General features: G+C 51.8%; 1 protein-coding gene across 8 annotated transcripts; it reads left to right on the forward strand.

Annotated features, from left to right (window-relative positions):
- Positions 1-89: 89 nt before the first annotated feature.
- Positions 90-19332, forward strand: LOC122373282 (WD repeat-containing protein 46-like). 8 transcript variants are annotated; one of them, XM_043351194.1, is made up of 12 exons: positions 90-171; positions 1407-1672; positions 1878-2052; positions 2494-2748; positions 2990-3140; positions 5355-5590; positions 8157-8310; positions 10095-10242; positions 11095-11189; positions 17531-17626; positions 18587-18697; positions 19142-19332. In XM_043351194.1, the coding sequence occupies exons 2-12, from the start codon at positions 1486-1488 to the stop codon at positions 19262-19264; spliced, it is 1731 nt and encodes a 576-aa protein (XP_043207129.1). In that variant the 5' UTR covers positions 90-171; positions 1407-1485; the 3' UTR covers positions 19265-19332. The 8 variants fall into 8 exon arrangements, with proteins under 8 accessions (XP_043207129.1, XP_043207134.1, XP_043207130.1 ...); XM_043351199.1 differs by having other exon boundaries at positions 95-351; XM_043351195.1 differs by having other exon boundaries at positions 100-120.
- Positions 19333-19428: the final 96 nt, after the last annotated feature.

Here is a 19428-nt window from a genome sequence, read left to right on the forward strand (position 1 = left end):
TGGATGGTCTCATGACGTCATTTTAAATATACCTGAAAATATTTTTGTAGTCATGAATAGAACGTTGATCTTGAATATCTCGCGTCGCTGTGCCGTGTGTGTCCCGTGTGTCTGAAACACGTGTGTGCGCGCGTGTGTGTGTCGTGTGTGTGTGTGTGTGTGTGTCGTGTGGTGCGTGTGCTTGCGTTATGATATAAATAAGGGATTGCAAAAAGGGCTGGGGAAATTAGGAGAGTTGGATCCTATATGCGCAGTGCTGACACGTATAAAGGGCATCTTCTTTCTGCTCTCAACCGTGACCGGTGGTGCCTGCTTATAAGCTGCGTTTCTGTTCCTGAGCTCCAAAACCTTGTAAATCTGCCATGTTTTCAGCACTTCAACTTCAGCTGTTGCTGGAAGTTGTAGGAATGTTTGATGCCTCTTTGGATGAAGAATAATTCCTGCAGAATATTCGGTAAAAGTATACATGAAATCCGAGTGACTGTTAAAAGATAAAGTTTTCATATTCTTACATTATTTGACATCCTGAATCCAAAAATGATACTTATATTTCTTGGAAATAAAAGAAAAACAATCAAACCTGACCTAACCTTACCTATTTACCTACAACCTAAAACCTACAAACCTACCAACCTAAAACCTACAAACCTACAACCTAACCTAACCTACAACCTAATTTTTTTGCTGTTACATATTTGTATCAACAGCGTCACAATTGTCCACTCGGACCTAATGTATACTAATACCGAATATTCTACTGTGCCGTGCGTTCAGTGAAGTATACAGATGTGGACGGTCATTTTGTGCCACTTTCACATTGTGCGTCACTCGTCAGTTAAGAATAAAAGCCATTTGCTTGGTTCCTATAGAAATGTAAGCAAAAGTTCATTGTATTGGCTGACTCAAGGCTGTGGGCTGACTGTAGAAGGTATATTCCACAGAAATCACACTTCACTTCTAAAACAAAGTTTAAGTTAGCAAGACCAACTAATGACCCTGGCCTTAGCCGCTAGTCCAAGGACCAAGTCAAAGTAATAACTGCTACCTGCGTCTCTAAACAGCCACATTCACATGGCCTGACAACTGACACAGTCCAGCCCCAACTCATCCATTGAATGTGCTCTGTAGTGTGTCGTGACCCATTACCAGTTGCCACTGATAATGAACAGTCAGTATCAGCCTGAAACAGTTACAGCAATTGGAGTAGGCAGAAGCTGCCCTCACCACTGCAGTCGATGCTGGTTGGTTCAGGGTTCAGAACAGGGGGGTGCAGTTTGTGCTTATGCAATCTCACTGAAGCATTGGGCTGGTCAAGTTTGTTGTTTGGGTGCTCATCTTGGTTATTTTATTGCACATCCATAGGCTACTCATTGTGCTTTTAAACATCCACTGTTCATTTTTTTCAGGACTGGGACATGCAAAGCAATTGCAGTTCTTGGAGTGTTACATTTGAAGAATAGTTTTTTATAGTATTTGTTATCTGTCATGGAGTCAGCCAAAGTGCTGACGAAGAAGGAACGGCGGCAGCTTCGTCAGCAGGGCCGAGTCCCACACAAGTTGAAAGAGCTTTCAAAGGCCACACAGGTTTTGAAAGCTGATCGGAAGAAAGACAATAGGACCAGGCAGCCATGGAACAGGCCTAAAAATGCTGATGATGGAGATCCATTCCCAGGTGATTATTTAGTTAGAAGTTATGACTTTTAGGGCATCCAATAACTGATTTGAGAATTTGTATAAAGGATTTTTAAGGATTCCTCTCTTTGAATGTTGTTGCCAATTTTTACACTAGACATCAATAAAATGCCTTTTCAGACTGTCTGTTCTGTTTACTCACGCATCCATCCTGATTGCCACCTCACTGTGTCCTCTGCCCACAGGACCGGTACCACACTCTCACTCACAGCTGGACAAGTATGACTGGGGCGAAGGGCTGGACGTGTCGTCCCTCCGGCCGGGCCCGCACCAGGCACACGCCTGGCGCCGGGAGCGGCTCACGGAACAGGCGCTCCATGAGATGGCCACCGGCGAGATGCTGCTTCAGGAGGAGGATGGGTCAGTGGGTCGGATCTCAGAGGGCGGGGAGGACCGTGCTGCGGGCGTGATAGGGCAAAGGGGCTATGAATGACTGGTGGGGAACTCACGGATTCATTGTATTTAGTGTGGTGCACGACGCACGTGCTAAGTTACTTAAACTTGAAGGATTTTGTGAAAGGACAGAATCGGCTAGAACTTAAAGCTATATTTGCATTCATTGATATCTTTGCATATTTGATTGTTATTTTTGATCGGTCTGGTTCGCGGCGAATAAATGACACTTTTTTGCTGTTGGTGACGCCGTTGCCATTTGCCGTCGTCTTTTACCGCAACATGAATTTCTACCTGACCCGAGGTCCGGTGGGAACTCGTCCGAGGTCTGCCCTGTGACCGTTAATCGTGACCATTACACATTTTGACCTTGACCTCAACTTATACCGTGTTGCGATTTACCCCCAGTTTCCTGTATGCGGACGAGGGCGAGGACACTGCCGATATCAGTCAGTCGGATCTGCGGGACGCCGTCGACATCACGTCTGCCACCAAACAATTCGAGCTGCGGCTGCGCCAGTTCGGCCCCTACTGCGCCAATTATACGCGCAACGGCCGCCAGCTGGTGCTGGGCGGGTCGCTGGGTCACGTGGCCGCCCTCGACTGGGTCACCAAACAGCTGATGTGCGAGGTCTCCGTCGGCGAGTCCGTCCATGACGTCAAGTGAGAACGGGCTCTGCCGGGGTTTTAGGGGGCCGATTTGGGTGTTTCGTTTGCGAGTGAGGAGAAATGATGGTCGGTAGTGGTTTCAGACATAAAATTGCAATGTTTTTATTTAAATCGCATGTTCGTTGTTCATTGAGTGTAGGTTTTCTGTGTCTCGAAATGCTGCCTCATGTTCACGTCCATCGTTAGGCTACGGTCAATCTATCGCCGTACTAACGCTTCCCGCCTCCGTCGCCAGGTGGCTGCACAACGAGAACATGTTTGCGGTGGCGCAGAAGGAGTGGGTGTTCGTCTACGACAGCCAGGGCACCGAGCTGCACTGTCTGAAGACGCTGCACCGGGCGCTGAAGCTGGAGTTCCTGCCCTACCACTTCCTACTGACCTGCTGTGTGAGTGCTTTATGCATCCATTTTGGTTTCAAAGCTAGAAGACAAGGGAATTAGGTCGCCCCACGCTAGGTCATGCTCAGTTATTTAGGTTCAATCTCGGTTCCACTTCCACCAGTCCCATCCTTGATTCTTCCCCGGCTCTCGGGGACTGGTTTATCCATCGGTGACTTTGGTCCGGAATCTAAATTTATTCATCCAAACTGAAAAATACTTGTTTCTTGAGCGTCGTAAAATTTTAAGTTTATTATTTCTTTCCATATTTTGTCGATTTTTAAGGTTGACCCATGACTCATAAAAGTATCTTCACATTTCGACTCTTACTTCCATGAGCCCTGTCCTAAACGTGCCCATGATTCATCTGAATGTAGAAAACTGCGTCGGGTATATGGATTTTTCTGGGTGACGTGACAGCATAATGCCCACATAATAGGCAATCTGTAAATGTACTATGGTAGAGCCTACTTACGACGAAGATTCTACGTCGTCTGGCCAATCCCGTTCCATAACTGCAGCCAAGCCCCCGCTGACATTGAACGGGATTGGCCGGGCGGCATGGAATCTTCGTCGTCAGAGAGACATCGAACGCGAGGGGAATCTTTGCGCTCTTAAATGGCCAATGTCTGACCAAAGTTGGAATGCATCCTGGGGCCGTTGAGCATTCGCAGAATGGAATCGATCATCTTATTCCAATTTGCATGGAAAATGTGGAAAAGAATACCCGAAACGTAGGTATGGTCATGGCGATAAGTGTTTCGAATACCCGAAACGTTCTTGCTTGCGTGAAGGGTGATAGCAGGTTTCACCGGTGATAGCAGCACGCTGCTATTCTGCTGACGTCACACTTGTAGTGTTGGAGCAATGGGTTTGTTGACGTCTCCATGGAAACCCAATTTGACACGTGCTGCTATCACCGGTGAAACACCACCAAGTTCTATTGTCTACCCAAGCCGGTAGCACCATGCCCCATTCTCGGTCCAGGCGGCGGCCGTCACACCAGCGCCAGCGCCAGGTGGCGCAATCGCCGGCTGTGACGTCACGTGACGTCACTTATCATTACCGCACAGCCGGCCGGCCGGGGCGTCCGCCTTCCGCGGCCTGCCTGGCCAGCCGGATTCATCGTATCAAACAGAAACTTTGCGGAAAGGTTCACAACCCACATGTCTGGCGGCGCTATCAGGCTTTTCGTGTGACCGCATTATGTCCGCGGAGGGGTTTGCTTTTGGAAGGCGTGCGTTCTTTTGGCTTCGAGCGGTGTCTTCCGATGTTAACGCGCAAAGCGTGTTAGCGGCAGGGGTTATCCAAATGCCTTGGGTTCGATCCTGCCTAGAAACTTTCCGGCTTACGTTCCGTAGACGGGTTTTTACTTTTTTCACCGCCAAGATTGCAACACGTGTTGTACCATACGAGTTTGCTTTCTCGAAGCATCAAGTGATTTTAAATTCTCATGATCAAAATGCATGAATGGAGAGATGTCATTTTCTGGGCAAAGTCCACCTGTCGCCGCGGCCATCTATGCCCCACTGACGACGCTCCGTACCGTACCGTACCGTACCGTTCGACCACAGCCGCCCGTATCAGCAGGTGATCCTATCGCCCCTGTGACGTCACACCGACTGAGCGCCGCTGGGTGGCCGCCGCTGCCGCGTCCGTTGGCCTGCCCTGCCGTCCGGATACATCGCTTCACTAAAAACTTTGATGAGTTTACAGAAACCATTGGTCCGGCGGCGCAATCAGGCTTTTGTGTTTTCCTCGCCCGGTAGCCGCATGGCTGTGGGGGTTTTGATGGTGGACTCGGAAAGAATGGGGCTGGTGCCTTTCTGAAGTAATCAATGGAACTGTGTGCACGGCGGTATGATTCGGTAGACCTGTTGGCGCCACGGGTTCGATCCTTGCTTGCAACAACATATGAGTGTACCTTGATTGTGAATAGCCGTCATTGTGTTTTTATTCACGACCTTCGCCTGGTTCAGCACGTGCTTCAAACTGTCATAAGTCTATTTAAGGGCACCGGGTAACTTCTAGGTTTGGCGTCTTATCGACATTTTTCCCTCCACAGTAAGTCGTAAAACAGCCGTTTAGTCTGAACTGACTTGATATGACCTGATTTAACACTCAACCCTGACAGATCTGGCGAATGTAGTGTGGCTCGCTAAACTGTCTTGACCAGCTCAGCCGAGCTGACTTGACCTGACCTGATCTCTTCCCATCCAACAGACGGAGCGGGGCCTTCTCAACTGGCTGGACGTCAGTACGGGCCGGATCGTCACACAGACGCACACACGGATGGGCCGACTGGGCGTCATGTGCCAGAACCCAGCGAACGCCGTGCTGTGTCTGGGTCACACGCGCGGTGTGGTCAGCATGTGGACGCCCAACGTACCGGAGCCCGTGGCCAAGATACTCTGCCACCCACATCCTGTCCAGGCGGTCAGCGTTGATCACACCGGCACGTGAGTGAGGAGGGGAGAAGGGAAGGATGTTTTAGGGGCTTAGGTTGTGATAGATGAGGCAGAGAGGGGAAGGGAATGAGGGGAGAGTGGATCACCCCGGCATGTGAGTGATAAGGGAGAGGGGAGGGCTGGAGATAAAAGCCTTGGATGGAGGGTAGGCGAGGGAGATAGAGCAGGGGAGAGAAGGGAGGATGAAGGGTGGTGGAGACTTACTGGGAACAGATGAAAAGCAGTGTCACGGGGATATAATTAGCGATTGGCGTTTGTTCGTTTGTTTTGTTGGGCTCTTTCGGTCTAATGAGATCATTGCAGAGCCGGAAGAATGCTAGAAATTAGGGGATCCATTGACCTGGGCGGGCACCTTGGTGACCCGTCGAGATTGAGCCTATCACCTGGTCTGGACAGGCCACCCAACCCCCTGACAGTCACTGCACCCGGCTACGGGCCTGCTCCTGGGATGAAGCTGCCCGCATAGGATAAAGTTACCCGTCCAGCCCGCAACAGGGATGGAGGCGTAGAGGAGAAGGATTTGACTATCCTGAGGATGGAAACGACGGAACGGAGGATTGACGTATTTGCAAATATGTTGTTAGAGCTCTCTTTAGAAACTTCAAACGATAAATTTGTGTGCATTGGTATTATGTAAGTTGACGTGCAAGCGTTTGACGATTCTTAGAATATTGTTAGCAACTTAATAGAATATGACGAAATTTACTGTCTCTCATAAAATTGCCATTTATCGTTATAAACTGGTTTTCGCTGTGTTCTGGGCTTTGAACACTCCGTTTCGCTGGATGTGGCACTGGCAGGGTGTCCGGCTTAGACTCGTTCGGACGAGTGCCGGGAGATGTCGCAGCGGTCGCTCCCGGCTTAGCCGTGGTTGTGGTTGTGGTGTCCCGAACTGTATCTACAGAGTAGACTACTGGCTTAACGGGCGTTGGAAGGACAGATGGAGCAGGCAAGAGAATTAGCGAAACGGCTTGGTTTGAGAATATTGCCTTCTCTCGGAATATGCTGGAAGGGATTTGACAGATGCAAACTTAAATTCTAATAGATGGTATACCCTCAGTGAAGTTGCTCATTCTTTTCAATGAAAGATAGGCACTAATATGAACAGGTGAACACCTAGAAATGAATACCAAAATGGATTTTTTTTTTTTCTGGTGGGATCGAATGTGAATCCGCTCATCTGCTTACGATTTCACTTTTAACTAACTGAGCTTTCAACCATACAAAAGAAAAGTTATGCACATTTAGATGCCAAATTGAATAGAATCGTTACGTTTACATTGTTTAGACAATACCACGTGAACAGACAATTGGTAGACGGTAGTCTTATTTGCATGGAAAATAACGACATCTATGCTTCCATAAATATTCTGAGCAGTGTCCAATGCCATGTTATGTTTGGATAGCGGCATTACATTCTCAATTGATTACCGTTCGGTGCTGATTCATTTGGGACATGATGTAGCCTCTCTATGGGGTCAGTTTACCCCGCTGTCTCGATTGGGATGAATTTGTGGGAGGTTTCCGATGAATGATGCAACTGTTTCTGTCTGTGTTACTTTGTGCGTGCTGGGTCACGCGGTGTGTGTTTACACATATTTGACTGATCTCGTAGCAGAGTTCTGGCCGTCTGGCGCATGAAGCTGGCCTGTTTTAGCCATTTAATCCAAGCGATGCGTATTAGAGGATAAATATTTGGGCGATCTCGGGGTCAAACAGTGACATGTTAAGAAGTTTTGGTTACCATTTTCCGGATTGAGAGGAGCAAACACGTCTCGCTAAGGTTTATTTTCGTTTGCAAATAGCTTGCCGTGTCCAGACGGTTCTAAGACGTAATTGGGGTTGATTTCCGCGGTCCTGGAAGCGTTGGCGCCTGTGTCAGCGAGTAGGGTATCTGTCCACGTGTCAGGCTGACCACGTGACTCTCCCGCACTCCTGGAAGGCTCTCCCGCTCGCTCGCCGCAACTGTGCCGTCATGACACGGTCCATTATTGTTATGGCTTGTTGACAAGTGTCGAAAACGCTGATGCGGAACGGCTTGCACAGCCGCGGAAAAAGCTCGTTACCGCTCCTGACCGCAGGTCGCAGTCTTGTGTATTGTGAGCGTGTAACCTTGTGGTAATAATGGTTCATTACCCATCGCTTTATTTAGATTTTTGTGCGGTTGCGAAGTCCGGGTTCAAGACGTTGCATTTAAATTGTGAAATGCATTATTCCCACTGAAATGCGGAGATCTCTTTATTTCCCTCTTGACATTTCCTAGCAGCAGTAAAAGAACGACAAAGTGTCAGGAAGATTCGCAAGGCAGAATGAGTGAGCACCACATAGCACAGCCTGTGAGAACGTCATCAAGCCCAAGTAGTATCATCATCGCAAGAGACATGCCTTATTTTTAAGCCCACCCTGTGGTGTTTGTCTTCTATCTGTTCACCACTGCTTTGGGTATAGGTTCCGTGTAATCACTCCCTAATGTGTCACCCGATGGCTTGACACATGTTCAGTGATAACGACACATTGCTAATGACCCGGTGACCCGACCCTGTTCCTCCTTCGTCAGGTATCTCGCTACGGGCAGTGTGGACCGGACTGTAAAAGTGTGGGATCTGCGCACCTACGGCTGTCTTCAGTCGTACCGGCTGGGTGCGGGAGCTAGTCACCTGCAGTGGAGCCAGAAGCACCTGCTGGCAGCCGCCGTGGGTAACACAGTGGAGGTAGGTACTCAGTAGCTCACGGTCCCTCCGTGTTGGGTGAAAGGGTTGCGCCTTCTCTGTTACTAAGGTCGTGGACGGATGGGTGTTCAATGTTCAAAACTTTCATAGTGCTAGTCGGGTGACAGTGTATCGAATTTCAGGTTTCAGCTGAGATATGCATCCGTCTGTCTGCCATGTATAATGAGTGTACGAGTCCCTTAATCAGCCCGTAATTACCATTAATTACCCCTCCTCCAGCGCAGTCTATAGCTCTGTCGGGTATCTGGCCAGGGTAGGTACACCGGTGTGTGGCGTGGCGTTCAGGTACTGTGTGACGGACTGCGGTCGGCGGCGACCCGTCCGTTCCCGTCCGCGGCGTGTGGTCCGCCTCCGTTCGGCGAATCACGGAACCAGTTCGGCTCACTGACATTTGGCCAAACCGCACGACATACGGCACACTATCCCGTGGTCTCCGTATTGAGCGGTGTGGAACCGGTGAGATAGAGCGCCGCCACAGCGATCAGCTACCAAAGACAAAGACCGCTGGCTTAATCCGGCTAATCAGCGAACAGCGCTAGTGGCTGATGGTCAGCAAATGAACACGTCAAAGCCGGTTTACCAAAGTAGCCGCTCGAACAGGATTGCCGAGTTTTATCCGCCACAATGGTGCCTCATGCCATTGCCTTGTTGGGCCGGTCGGCGTGTTAGAGTCGCGTGGCGGCGGCCGGTTGGCAGCGCGGCGGCCGATCCGCTCACAATGCGGCCAGTGAAGTCACTGCGGCTCCGGCTCCCGGCGGTGCGTAAAACTGCTGCCGGTCCGGCGGCCTGTCGTGTGCCCGTCCCGGACCCGGTGGCGGCGTCTCAGCACCTGACCGACCGGCCTTGCCACCCGCCCGAGCGCTGTTCCGGGAAACCACCCGGCCCGGGCCGCCGGACTGTATTGTAGCGGCCGGTGGGCAGCGGGTGCAGGCTAACTGTAGGAGCAGGAAGACCCGCTGCCGACGGGGACAATGGGCCCGGCAGCGCTGCGACGGCTCCCGACCGGCAGGGCTGGGCTGGCGTCTGATTATGTCGTCAGTGGTCACATCCGCTGCTCATTGGCAGGTCCTGGAAATTGAGCCGATCTATTCGGAAGCGGGTCATTGACGCCCATTGTTCCAGGTCGGGTAATATGGTCATTGTGAATCATTGTAAAAAAAGCGATGTCGTTTGATTCCTTATCTTTATGCGTCTTACCTTCCATTGTCTCCCGACCCTTGATATCGTTTGCCCCGGTAATGCTAATCTAGCCTTATCACTTAGACCAGTAAACAGGTGCTTCATTTATACCAACTCATTCGTCATAGCAAAGATAAGAACGTTATCTTGAATCAGCTGGGCAGATAAATTGCATCCATCACTTCTTTTAGCTGTCATCCCCAGTTCGCTTACCTTATCGGCTCTCTTAGTTAACTGTAAAGCTGTGCCGCCCCAGATGATTCGCCTCTGTCCCTGTCGCTAAACCGCGATCTGATATCTGACCGTGATCTACCTTGAACCTTGTCCCTGACTGCTAAGATCGACCCCGACCTCTAACTGCTGATTTTGTCTAACCGACTTCTGACTTCTAATCGTGACTTGGCACTGCTAAACTCTCACTGCTGGCAACTAAATACCACCCTCTGAACACTCATTCGTACCTCTATCCTCGAACCCCTAGTCCAACCTTCTGCCACTGCATAATGTCCATTGCCATTTAAACCCTGATCATAGACACCTAAACTCTCGCCCTGTGCTCTCTGACAGATTTCCCTCTTTCCCTGCAGGTGTACCGCGACTGTATCACCGGTACTCCGGACCGGCCCTACCTGCGACACAAGATGGCCGGCTCGGTCAGCGGACTCCAGTTCTGTCCTTACGAGGACGTGCTCGGCTGCGGACACAGAAACGGCTTCACCAGCATGCTGGTACCCGGTAGGTGGCGCGGCGAGCGGCCGCCTGGAGATTGGGGTTCGGCGGCGCTGACCCTACGGGAGGGAGGGACGGGAGCCCCACGGGAGGGGACTGTAGGGACGGGAGCCCCATAGGAGGGGACCTGAGGGACGGAAGGGATGTTTACGGTAACAAGGTTAGGTAGAGGATATCGCCAAATTGTGGCGTTGTATGCATTCCGTGGTGAGAGTTTTGATTATGGATTTGCTTGGGCTACAAGATTGGTTTATCTTGTATGTAGTAAGGGAGTCACTTATGTTGAGAATGCTGAATGTGTTTGGCATATCCACCGATTTCATCACTCTCGGTCGATGGACGGTGGCTCTCTCGGGCCCGCAATCTCTGTGGCGACTGTTTGGTGAGCTGTAGGTGTCGAACTGGCCGCGGGGGGACGGTAAGTATCACCGCTCGGGCGCCTCTGCCGCGCGGACCACAGGCACCGCCGGGCGCCGGGCGGCCCCCGCGACCGCTCCAGCAGACGGGCGGCGCCTCCCTATCTGCGGCGACACCCGGCGGGGCGGCCCCGCCCTGAGGGACGGTCCGCGGGGTCCGCGCGTGCCGCCGGCCGTCCCCAGGGCGCAGTGAGGCGCGCCAGCCGCGCTAACGGATCGTGGACACACTGATATGAGGCAGACGCCCCGGGCTGCTGCCGGCAGGCGCGCGCCGTGTGTCGAAAACGCAGTAAATATGTATACCGAGCTGATACCCGCCGGAAACGCGCGCGTGGAAATTAACAGCGGTTTAATGACCTCGCCAACTGTATACATGAAGCCAAGCCTGTTTGGCTGAAGACGACTATCTCATGTAGTGACCTTTGTTCCCTGCCGCCCTCAGGTGCCGGCCAGGCCAACTTTGACGCGTACGAGAGCAACCCGTACCAGACCAAGAAGCAACGGCGTGAGGCGGAGGTCAAACAACTGCTGGAAAAGGTAAGTGACGACTTAGTGGCTGGATGGGCGACATACTTCGTCGCGCACCTGCATTGTAGAATGTCGGGAAGTACCTGCTCAGGAGAATGTGCTGTGTATTACAATGTGGTCAGACCAGTTATATAGCCAACACTGAAGTTTTTCTGAGTGTCGTATATGCTTAGCTGTCTTTTTATTGTCAGAATTGGCATTGTCATGGTTTGTCGACTGACACTCTTGCTTTAGGCTAGGAAGAAAACTGGTAACCCTTGGCACCTTATGGGTGGTTCGGATCTCTGGTGTAGCGTCTTTTGATGCATGAACGCAGTAAGAGCGAGTGATCAGCGGGGCATGACGGCGCTCAGCTGTTCGATGAATCAATTATTGGAGGCTGCTGATCATCCTGTGATCTGTCATAGCCAACAATTTGGTTTGATGTGTTGTCTCATATTCCGAATCGTAAACTTTTCTCAATAGTCTTGCTCATTGGTTTTTCATCGGTGACGTCAAATCATGCCTATGCGGGTTTTCTAGAACGACTGTGATGTGACTTTCATCTCTAAATCTGTTGGGTTCCCAACCTTTTTGAATCGATCCCCCACTTAACGCTAATGCAACATCAATTCCCTTCCCCCAACCGTTATTTGGGGATATACAATGTCCGTTACTTTGAATTAGGAGGCATGGGCCTCTCATAGGCCTCTACGGCCACATGCAGCCCTAGTAATCCCCCGAGGGGAGCCCCCGGCTGGGAATCTTTGCTCTATCTTAACTTCACATTTGCTCGGATAAACTCTGCAGGGTTACTATGCAAACTGAAGATTGCGTCACTCCTAGTAAGAAGTGGACATCTGTATGACATCCGACTTTAAACTATTCCTTCGGACAGGGGTGACTGCCCTTGTCTGTTTGATTGGACAATGTAGGCCCGTGAATCTGCGCAGTACGGCGATCAATAGACGTACCGACTTGTCTTCCCTAGTCGCGATGTGACTTTTTATTCCAGCCATCCTGTCGAGTATGGACGGACGTGGGCGTTATTAGGTAGTGAGGTTGTTCTTAGTAGAATCAGGCTCACGTCATGTTCCGCCTTTCTGTTGATGAATAACCCCTGTGAGATGTGTGCGCGGCGGCGACTTTCCGGGCGCTCGCGGCCGGTGGCCGGGGTGCGGCGCCGTGCCGTCGGGTGGCAGTCACTGCTCCGATACGATCGGCGGGGGCGGCACTGGTTCTCCGAGTGGCGGGTCATTACTGGGTGTGCGTGGACGGAGACTAGCACGGAGCGCCACCAAAATGTTCCGACCGCGACGTTTTTCTGTCTGCGCCACCGATTTGTGCCATTCGAACAGGTAGCACCACAGCAGGAAATCAGAGCGATTCGTGATGGTATTATAGGTAAAAGTCACAAGACCTCTCCGGATATGATATCTTCTTCGGAGGAAAGCCGTGATGCAACTGAACAAACACCAGCAAACAATACGACTCGTTCGCGAGGTGCCGTAAAATGGGGTGTTTGTCTGGTTACCGTGTGCCTGTGACTGTTCGGTAGTGACAGGGCGACTGTCCCACGCGGCTCAGAGCGCGGCCCCAGAGCTCCCGGCTCCCCGACGGTCACACAGGCACGTGTGGACAACAATTGTCCGTGTCTGGGGCAGCGTTTTTACTGGATTATATATTAGCATTAGTCACCTTGGCTCATTGTGATAAGTGTTTTTGTCGTTTTGATGACGAGGAAATGCAAATGCGATGTCCTTGCTTCCGCGTTGTCTGCCGTCTAGTGCTGATAGGTTGTTGACTCAGATGTCCATTTTTCTTCTCGAGGGACTCTGCCGGTATGGATCGGATCAGTATTAGTGGGAATTATCGTATCGCCACTAGATCGGTTCCGTGTTGCAGATTAAGGTGGCCGTCCGTGTGTAAGTGTGAGTTGGTGGCGCGGTGACACCACCGATCGGGTGTGCGCAGTGGGAGAGCTGTCTCCTTTTCCCCACTGCGCCCACCTCGGTGCCATCGTGCCCCTGTCACGGTGTGGCACACTACTCGCGTATCGTGTCCACGCGACACGATGCCGTGAAGAGCACCTTGGCCGGCGCCAGCACGAGATGGTGCGCATAGTTGACGGTCCCGGCGGACGACCGCTGTCCAGCCGAGGTGATAGTGTCACTCCCCGACCCGCGTGTCGTGTGTAAACACACCACAGTGCGCCTCGGACGGGTGTCACCTCTGCGCTCGTACTCGGAACGCCAGCAAACGTGTCAGCCATTCCCGGCTTCAAACGCGCCCGAGCGGCCGCTGCCAGACCGAGTTTTTCGGACGTCGCTCATTCCTCCTTCTCGTGGGACTTACCTGTTTGCGCGCAAAACCTGTTGCGCAGCCTAGCGAAGGTCGTACGGACGTCGGGTGGCAAATAGCTATGAAGTCAGATGATGATGTGACCGGCGAGGCAAACCGGCTCGTCGGGCGAGCAGTTTCCTGTGGCCAGAATGCATGTGCGATGATGGGCAGGGTGATACGACAAGGACAGTGACGCGATCGATTTCCGACTTGCACTCGATGAGCTTCATTTCTCCGGCTGGCCGGGATGGTTTGAGGCACACCTGTGGATAGATTAATGGATATCGAGCGGTTACTGTCGGCTTCAATAGCCCGGGTGGGGAAAATCGTGAATACGTCTTTTGGATATTCACGATTGAGGAATGAGCTTCTCCCTATGAGCTTCATCCAGTCATCCTATGACGTCCTACAGTGACTTACGTACACAGCATGTGAAAGGGCTGCCGAGAATCATGTCCGTTAATCTTGCAACTATGTCCTGGTCATCTGTAAACAAATAATGGTGCAGTTTGATGTCAAACTTGTTACTGACATGCAATACGTGGGTGCAACCAGTAGAGCGTCAACATGACTGCATGACAAAAGCAGCATCGATGTATCAGGTTTCCAGTCGCCTGCTCTGTCTTCCCAGTTGACACTATCTGCTAACATGCCTGTCGCATGCTTGCAACTTGCACATTAAACAACTCCTAATTGCCGATTCAGTTCATTGTTCACGTACCAAGTGAAATGCAAAACTGCTAAATCGCATCATTTTCCATGTAATTGTGTCGAAAACATTTCTCCGAAGTTAAATGTTCTTCTAGCTTGCAGGCTCTCTCATGCCTCATATCCGGCATGCACACAGACATCCCCGGTGCATGGATTCACGCAGCATGGAATATTACCGGCTCTATGCATCGCCGGCTGTTCCCAAAACCAGACTAGATATGAGATAGTAACGGCTCAAATCATTTCGCTTCCTTGAGTGAAAGAGTTCGAGGATCCAGATCGAGTGCGCGTCTTGAAGTTGGCCTGGATAGTCGATGACCTTGATAAGCAAGCTTATTTGTGTAGTTGATTTCCACCTCATCAGTTGTTCGATATGGGAGCGAGAATACCGTTCCACTGGACATGTAGTGCTCATCTGATATGCCTGACCTTCTTTGTTGATGTCCGTATTTTATCACATTGTCCTTGCCAAGGTCGATTATCACTAATCCTCAAAGTCTTTTATGCCGTAACATTTACCTACGGATATCTGCCGTCTTATGCATAACTCGCGCAATTTGCGTCACACCGTGTATTATTTTTGTCATCGCCTCTCTGTGGCGCTGGGGTCTTCCGCAGTGTTTCCAACAAGCAGCTCTTCTGATAACCCGCGCCGCGCGGCCCCAGTTCCGTGTGTCCTATCCGGCAAGAGCGGGACCTGTGACGCCCGACACCGCGCTGGAATCCTGCGAAAGCCGCTCTGTCGCCGAGTCCGTCCGCAAATATCAAATAAGCCGCTCGCCACAACCTGTTTGCAAGAAAACAGTTTTTGCCGCCGGCTGACCCTGGTTGCCGTGTGACTTACCTGCTAATGTATAACCTGTTGCGCGGTTTAGCGAATCGAGCATAGAAAGTGCTGTAACATATCCCTTAGAGATAGCATCGGTTACACGTTTCGAACTCAGCGTGTGACGCAATGTGCCCTCTCGTTCCCTCTGTCGCGGTGTGAGAAAATGCGGCCCGTGAGAGGGGAGTATAAATAGCTAGGCGGCCTATTCGGGGTGTGAAAACACTCCCGTGTTGACATTTCCGTGTGTGCCCGGCGCCGGTTAGTGTTGAACGGGCCCCCGGCGCCGAGTGTCCACAGTGCCCGCTCCACTGATTGGTGGCCTTGGCTCTGAGCAGCTGACCTTTGACCCGGTCAGGGGCGGCCCGCGTGCTCTGCGTACAGCTGAAAAAGCGCGATTCCTCCTACTCCTCGGGGAATGTACAAAAATGTGTACGGGGGCCGCATGACTCGGTTCGGTGATTGATACAATTTGGAAAGACTTGCAGCGTGACTCAGTATCATCACTTATCGTTTCCAATGACCGAAGTCGTGAGTGGACGGTGAATGCGTTTTGTTCCACTATTCTCCACTGGTTATGGTAAACCCGCAGTTGAACTCCAGAATGTAGTATCCTTAGTATCCTATCCTATTTATCCTTAGTACACACCTGTCCGTGCTTCTATCCTCAGGATACTGAAATCCTTCTCCTCCACTCCTCCGGGCTGGACAGGCAGCTTTATCTCATGCGGGCTGGTCCCTTGGAGCGGCACCGCTGCTCCCGAGGGAGCGCACCCCGTAGCCGGGTGCAGTGAGTGTCTTGGGGCTGGTTGGCCTGTCCTCTGGACGGGCTCAGCCCCAGCGACTCACTACGGAGCCTGCCCAGACCAGTGTCTCCCCCTATATCCTATCATCCTCCCGGCTCTGAAATGGTCTTATTGGACCGAAAGGGCCTAACCCAACAAACAAGGAACAAATATCCTTAGTATCCTATGGGAGAATCCGTTTCACATGTATATCCCTCGTACTGCCATATTTATGCGGCTCAAATCAGCTACGCCTGTAAGGAAACCTGGTGCTCAGTATAGCGGAAGATGAAGACGGCCTCCGTCGTCTTCTTATGGATCTCGGTCGTCACGTCCTCAGGTTCTTAGGGTATCCACGAGGCCAGCACCCGTATCCGTAGTGCCGGCCTCGTCCCATCGCTCAGCTGTGAGACGATATGTCCGGAACTGTCCCACGGCTAGCTCTTGTCCCACCCATCCCCCGTTCTCCTGACCTAATGGTGCCCCACTAACCCCTCGCCTCCATCCCAAGCCACACGCACGTCTGTTCCTTCCTCCCCCGCGGAAGGCCGAGTCGCGATGTCTCATTGAGCCGCACCGGCGACAGTTTCCTGGTACGGACTCGCACCGCGGCGCGTCTCTTCCCAGGCGGGAGGGAAGCGGCGCCACCGCGCCGGGCCACCGCGCCGCCCAAATCGCAACGCCAAGGCCATGACACATCAGCGCGCCATGTGGGATGGGTGTGAGTGTGATGATTTCAGAGCTCATTAGTCATTAAGTGGGCCGCGCTGGGCGCGCCCGTCTGACCCGCCGCCTGTTGCCGGGTCATCGGTCGTTTAGAGGCGGCTGGCCGGTCGGACAGGGTGGCACAGAGGTCACTTAGCTCAGAAAGGTCACGAGGGTGGGTCAGTGGAGGAGCGGCAACAGGGGTGCCCCTGAATTCCTGGCGAGCCTGAGAAATGTCCGGGGAGCGAACCGCGTCGAACGCCAGTTTTTAGTGGAGCTGCACTGCTACGGACTTGGTATTGACATTGGCAGGGGGTTCTGATCACGATCGCGTTGGACTAGGACAACGTTTTTATTTATTTGTTTATGAGTTCTCTCTTCCTCCCTCCCTCCCTCCCTCCCTCCCTCCCTCCCTCCCTCTCTCTCTTTCTCCTTCCTCTCCTAGTTTTCCGCCTCACATTTGATCCCTCATATTTCCGCGGGTACTCGGCCACATCTGTGATTCATCTCGTCGAATGATGAAAGAAAGCGCGGTTTTAAGGCTCATGATTATATATATAAATGCAATGAAAACCCTAAGCCTCATGCTTATAATTGTATTCAAAATAGGGCCAAGAAAATTCATTGCATTTCATTTCATTGCATTTATATATAGATTCATCTCGTCTTCGCACTTTTCACATCTCTCGCGTTGCTTGTGTCTTATTGTCCTTCTCGTCTTATGCATGGTTCAATCTGTTTGCCTGTCTAATTAGCTGCTCCCTAGTCTCAGTTCATCCTCAGCTGCCTCCGCTCACCCATGCCTCTTGGTGTGTCTACATCTACCCCTCTCACCTTCATTCTCTCTCACCTGCCTACATATCCAGCCGGAGCTCATCGCGCCTGTTTCCATCTCTCTCTGTGTCTACGGCTGCCCCCACTCGCCACCTGTCTATTACTCCACTGTTGTCTATTACTCCACTGTTGTCCCTTCTCACCCCGATCTCCCCGTCTACCCACAGATTCAGCCGGAGCTCATCACGCTGGACCCGGTCGCCCTGGGACAGGTGGACACCGCCACACTGCAGGAGAAGGTCCAGGCCAAGGAGAAACTATTGGTGAGTGACGACCTCCCCCTCCCCACACCGCACCCAAAAATAGAACACCTACGCTGCGATCGGCTGCAACGCAGTACACGTTACATAATAACATGGAAGTTTATAACTGGAGATAACTATGACGGCGTTTATGAGGTTGCTGATGAGGTGCAGCGGAGAGGTTGCTGCATCTTATATAAGATGAAAAAGGATGCTGCAACTTTGTTTGCATCTAATGTGCCTTATGTGATTTTTATTTACCATGTTTTTATTTACGTTACAAATTAGTATTAGCTTCGTGACTCATTACGTTTGGTGATGGTAAATTTTAGCAGAATTGCGATGGTGTTTCGGACTAAAATCCCCATTGTTTTGCTGTTTGATGTGGCTCTCTTGGCTTTACCCTTGGTGTGTCCGCTGGCGGTCTCCGCTCTGTTTTGCTCCGCGCCTGTCCTTGATGTGTCTCCCGGGTGGCCTCGTGGGGTGACGCGCCGGCCGGCCGGGCGGCCTCGGCACAACGTGAGCCCGTCCGTCTTGTCTGTGCGTGGTGTGTGTGTCTGTGTGTGGTGTGTGTGTGTGGGGGGGGGGGGACAGTGCGTATGTGTCCAGGTGTGACGTCTGGTGACGACCACCAGGTGCCTCGCCAGCCATCTCGTCCTCCGATCAATCCCAGGTGTGAATCGCAGCGAGGGACGCAAGGGTTCACCTTGTGTCCAACTGCGTACGCACTGAGAGTTCGCGATTGTGCGTGCGTGGCAGACGTGATCAACTGCGTACTTCCGCTGACGACACTCAGCTGTCCACCTGTCCTTCAGCCCGCCTGTCCTTCCTGTCCATCTGTCCGTCCGTCTGAGCGTTTGTCAGTCTGGTTTAGACCAGTTGGACAGCCGACTGGCCGGTCGGTCCGACGACCCTCACTGCCCGTCCGAAATGTTTGTATACCGCGCACTCCGCTGACTTGACGTCTGTTTTGCCACGCAGTTCGTCAAAACGCCCAAGATCGACTACACTCCCAGGAAGAAGACCAAGGGCCGCAGCAAAGACGGCAAAATGGCCGCACGCAAGAAGGGTGTTCGAGGCCTCGAGCAGCGGGTACGCTCCGGGGCGAGGCCGGGCGGGGGAGGGGTCGATTGTTTATTGTCTTCTGTCGCTGACAGTGTTTGCTGGCGGTGTTTTTACACGTGCGGGACGCATCTGGAACGGATCGTCCGAAGCTGAGAGTTGTTCTTGGTCCGGAATGCGACAGCGAGCCTCACTTAATATTTATGCCAGTACTCATCAGAGAGCCATTAACAGAGACCGCTACACAAAGAAGAATTAGTGCCTCCAATGGTTCATGCTAATATGTGACCGGTTATCACAATATTCATGAATGTCATTAGATTAAGTGCACATTAAGAAACATTTCCTATTGTTTGTTAGGATATACGATGCTGTGATTTTGGAGCATCTGCTGTTGATTGATAACGTTAGTGAAGTTATGCACTGCTCGGTGTTGTCTGTACCATATACTGACCCTCTGATGTTTGTTTTCAGAAATACATCAAGGAGGCGAAGAAGGCGTCCAAGGCCCTTATTGAGGCCGAGAAAGGCCCTGCCAAGGCGGCGACCGCGACCAAAAAGGCTGTGCTCGACCGGTTCAAGAAGAAATCACTATAGGTGCGACTTTCGACATGAAACAATGCTATCTGTATATCGCCCAAGTGAAATACATTTTGTCGACTGTGTCTCAGCTCGTGCATACTGTTGTAGGCGCGTAACTCCGTGGTATTCCCTGTCCCCACGCGGTGCGATGTTGGATATACTGTCCGAACCGGGGCCGG

The sequence above is a fragment of the Amphibalanus amphitrite genome, unplaced genomic scaffold (assembly GCF_019059575.1).
Source record: "Amphibalanus amphitrite isolate SeventyFive unplaced genomic scaffold, NRLGWU_Aamphi_draft 001472F_arrow, whole genome shotgun sequence".
Lineage (NCBI taxonomy): Eukaryota > Metazoa > Arthropoda > Thecostraca > Balanomorpha > Balanidae > Amphibalanus > Amphibalanus amphitrite.

Coding starts and splice junctions, on each gene's coding strand:
- LOC122373282 (XM_043351194.1), top strand. CDS start 1,486: ATGGAGTCAGCCAAAGTGCTGACGAAGAAGGAACGGCGGCAGCTTCGT. Junction 1,673..1,877: donor TGATGGAGATCCATTCCCAG/GTGATTATTTAG, acceptor CTCTGCCCACAG/GACCGGTACCACACTCTCAC. Junction 8,311..10,094: donor CCGTGGGTAACACAGTGGAG/GTAGGTACTCAG, acceptor CTTTCCCTGCAG/GTGTACCGCGACTGTATCAC.